This window comes from Sinocyclocheilus grahami, unplaced genomic scaffold, assembly GCF_001515645.1.
Source record: "Sinocyclocheilus grahami isolate Dianchi unplaced genomic scaffold, SAMN03320097.WGS_v1.1 scaffold471.1, whole genome shotgun sequence".
NCBI classification, from domain to species: Eukaryota; Metazoa; Chordata; class Actinopteri; order Cypriniformes; family Cyprinidae; genus Sinocyclocheilus; species Sinocyclocheilus grahami.
This window is the reverse complement of record NW_015505650.1, coordinates 678,541-682,639: the sequence shown is the minus strand read 5'-3', so window position 1 is coordinate 682,639 and position 4,099 is coordinate 678,541. Positions and strand designations below refer to the sequence as shown.

General features: G+C 31.8%; 1 protein-coding gene across 1 annotated transcript in view; it reads left to right on the top strand.

Annotated features, from left to right (window-relative positions):
* LOC107553363 (neuroplastin-like) overlaps positions 1 to 4,099 on the top strand; it is a 38,692-nt gene that overhangs the window by 15,971 nt on the left and 18,622 nt on the right. The window contains exon 4 of the mRNA XM_016235570.1: positions 2,150 to 2,244. Coding sequence (XP_016091056.1) covers positions 2,150 to 2,244 — 95 coding nt within the window. The remainder of the gene's footprint in view (positions 1 to 2,149; positions 2,245 to 4,099) is intronic.

The following is a 4,099-nucleotide window of genomic DNA, read 5'->3' as shown; positions in this document are numbered from 1 at the left end:
AAATATACAGTATAAAAATATATAAATTTAATTATATAAATATGTCCAAATATATATTAAATATAATAATAATAATAATAAATTGTATTATATAATTTTATTATTCAATTATTTATTATGATAATCATGGCACGAAAATGTCAAAATGCAAAAATCTGCAGTTCTTAAAACAGACTTCATTTTCATTTAAACAAAATGTAATTTACTGTATATATTTAATAATTTTTATTTCAGAATCTAATTTCTCAGCGTCTTTTATTTATGTATTTTAGGGTGAAATGCAACCCGTCCAATTCACTCCAGTATCGTAGCAATTTCAGAAGAAGCTTTGCCTCAAATTATATTTCATATACCCGTGAAGTCTGTAATATCAAGCTCTTTTAGAAACTCTGAGGACAGTCCGGATGTTCAAGCACGAAATCTCTTTAGAGCGAAACCCCCCAGCAGAGCTCTGGCTGAGAGTGATGTGGCGCGAGGCGATCTGCTGTCAGACTGCATGTCACAGGCTCCAGAGAGAGCAGACAGCACTGCGTGATCAAGCCAAAATACATCTCCACACAACCGGCCACCTGAAAAATGCTTTCTGAAAATGCTGTCATAATAGGTCGCTCTCTCTGATGATTAATAATGCTTCACTGATTAATATCGGCTCTTAAAGCAATAGCGCACACTAAAATGATTCCATGTCGTTTCAAACCTTATTTATCAGTTGCTCTTTTCTATACAAGTTGCTAGTGAAAATGTCTGTTAAACTCCAAAAAAGATATATTTATGTATGTATGTGGAAAAGAAGCCTTCTGAAGTCATATATGCAACGTGTGATAAAAAGACAAAATGTGATAAAAGAACATTTTTCTCCATTCTGCAATCCAAATATTCAGGATTAGTGGCATTTAGTACATTTTGCATCCCCTTTTTTATATGAATGCAAGGTTGCTATGCAAGCTTGTTTCTGTCACGGGGTCAAAAAACTATTAAAAAGGTGATTACGACTTGTCTTAAAATTCTGACTTTTTTTCTTGCAATTCTGAGTTTACATCTCATAATTGTCACATTTCTGAGAAAAAAGTCAGAATTGAGAGATATAAGTGCATATTTGGGAGATTGCAAGAAAAAAAGTCAGAATTGTGAGATAAAAAGTCGCATTTACCTTTTATATTTTTTATTTCATGATGTAAACGAAAGTCGGTTAACTCAGTATTCTGATTTTAAAAAGTCCGTATTGCGAGAAAGAACGTCAGAATTCTGAATTCATAATTTGTTTTTATCAGAATTGTGCAAATAAAACTGAATTACGAGATATAAATGCATATTTGGGAGATATAAACTCAGAATTACGAGATATAAATGCATATTTGGGAGATATGAACTTGCAATTGCTAGAAAAAAGTCAGAATTATGAGAAAAAAGTCACATTTCATGATGGGAACAAAAAAGTCAAAGTTGCAAGATGTAAACTCAGAAATCTGATTTTAAAAAGTCTGAGTAGAATAGAATAGAAACTCGGAATTGCGAGAAAGAAAATCAGAATTCTGAATTTATATCTCACAATTCTGACTTTTTTATCAGAATTGCTATAAAGTCAAAATGGCAAGATGCAAACTCAGAATTCTGATTTTACACAGTCTGAATAGAATAGAATAGAATAGAATAGAATAAAATAGAATAGAAACTCGGAATTGCGAGAAAGAAAATCTGAATTCTGAATTAGTATCTCGTAATTCTGACTTCTTTCCCTCAGAATTCCAAGAGAGAGAAAAAAAGACAGAATTGTGGAGATAAAGTTTTATTTCGTATTCCGTGGCAGAAACGGGCTTCCATAGATGTCAGAGCTTTGGTGGGAAGATTATCTGTGAATCATGTTTCTGTTCCTGCATTCAGCAGTAGAGCCTGATGCTTGCAACGCCAAGGTCATGGGTTTGATTTCCAGGGAATGCATGAAATGATGTAATGTAAACATGTAAAGCTATTCAGGAGACTTGAAATATTGTGCGATCAGTATGGGCTTGGATGGGAGAAACAGCACAGGTTTGCAGTGGCATGAGGGCGAGTAATAAAGGTATTTTCAGCGTTTGGTGAACTGTTCTTTTTGGTTTTGTAGAGATGCTCCAGTTTGGAGTCGGCAGTGATTGTGTTTCTTGTTTTGTAGGTTAAGTAAACCCAGGACAGATGATTCGGGTGAATACATGTGCGTTTACACCTTTAAGTCGGCGCCCAATGCCAATGCTTCCATTGAGGTCAAAGGTAAGAAATCCTTTCACAAAACTCATTAACATACTGTTAACAGCATCCAGAGGAGACCTAGCCCGTGGTATAATTAGGTATTGTTTGGAGTGTAATTAGCCTCTCTTCACCTCAAAATATACTCACTGGAGTGAAGTCTCACTGTGGCTGAGGACGGCGGATGCGTCTCGTTAGCGTTTGTCCGCGCGGATAGCTGCTGTCACTCATAATCAGGACGGCCATCCGGCTTGGACTTCATAACGAGTCAAACGTGCTGCTGCGACTGTATGTTTCAGACCGTAAATGAAAAGAACTCAAAAGAGGAAAGAAAATGTGAGACAAACGACTCTCTTACTGCTTTTTTGTAATTCTTGTGTTCCTTAATTGTGTTTCTCATTAGATTCTCATTATTGTAATACAGTAAGTTTTTATATTACAAATTAAATACTATGAAACTTATATAAATATAAATGAAATATAAATGTAATTTGTTTTTTTTATTAAATAAGCATAAATTAGTAAATGACAACTGTATATATATATATATACAATATTTTACATATTACAAAAATTATTTATTAATTATATATAAATAAATGATCAATTAATTTGTTTGTTTGTTACAGACAAAATACAGGAAAATACTGTAATACTATTTTTTTAAGTTTAAATTTAAATTTATTTTTAAGAGAGGATAAATTAGTACCTGACAAATCAATACATCGTTGTTTTTTGCATATTACAAAAATATATATTTTTACAGTAAACATTTTAATAGTTTTATTTATATTTTTAATTTAATTTAAATAAGCATAAATTAGTATGTGACATAAATATACCATTGTTTTTTTTGTTTGCATATTACAAAAATAGATTTTTTTAATTTTTGTATTTCTTACAGTAAAAAACTAATACTTTTTTATTCATAACATTTTTGTTTACATTTTTTAATTTAGATTCATTTTAATTAAGCATACATTAATATCTGACAATACCATTGTTTTTGCATATTACAATTTGATTATTTATTATATCACAGTAAAAAACCCTAATATCTTGATTTTTATTTTTTAATTGAATAATATTTAAATTTAGATTAATTTTAATTAAGCATACATTAATATCTGACAATACCATTGTTTTTTGCATATTACAATTTGATTATTTATTATATTACAGTAAAAAAAAACTCTAATATCATGATTTTTATTTTTTAATTGAACAATTTCTAAATTAAACACAAATAATTTTAATTTCAAAAAACATAAATTAATATAGTATTGTTGACAAATGACAAATAAATATGGTATTGTTTTGTTGTTGTTTGCATATCACAAAAATCCGATGTATTTATTTCTATGTTGTGGTGAAATATGATCCAGGCATGTCTTTGCCTCATTTGGAGGTTCTGCTAATCTTCTGGACCGTGGAATCTACAGATGACAGGAATAATGTTTGTATGTAAATGAAGTGGATTGACCCCTGAGACCCGACTCAGTCTGAGCTTGCCTGCGTGTTCCTCGCAGTTAAGCCAATTTGTTTTGCCACGGCCGTCAGATGCACTGAGCATGCCCGGCCCGTTATGTCAAGGCTCTCGTTAAGTGTTGCCTGGTTACGTAACGCGATGATGTCTCTGTTTGCCCCGAGTCTGTTAGATGACAGCATTCAGCTCCGTTCTGCTAGAAACACTCGATGAAGAAGCTCCCTGTCGTATTGCTCCTGTCCTGTCTGTCTCTTTACATGCATCTTTACTGGAGCCACAAGACACTTGAATTCAGGAATTCACAGAGTTGTTTAATAAATAATTAGACATAATTTTTGATTAATTAAATAAATAATAATGATTTATTTTGCAAAGACAGAAAAAGGAAGACTT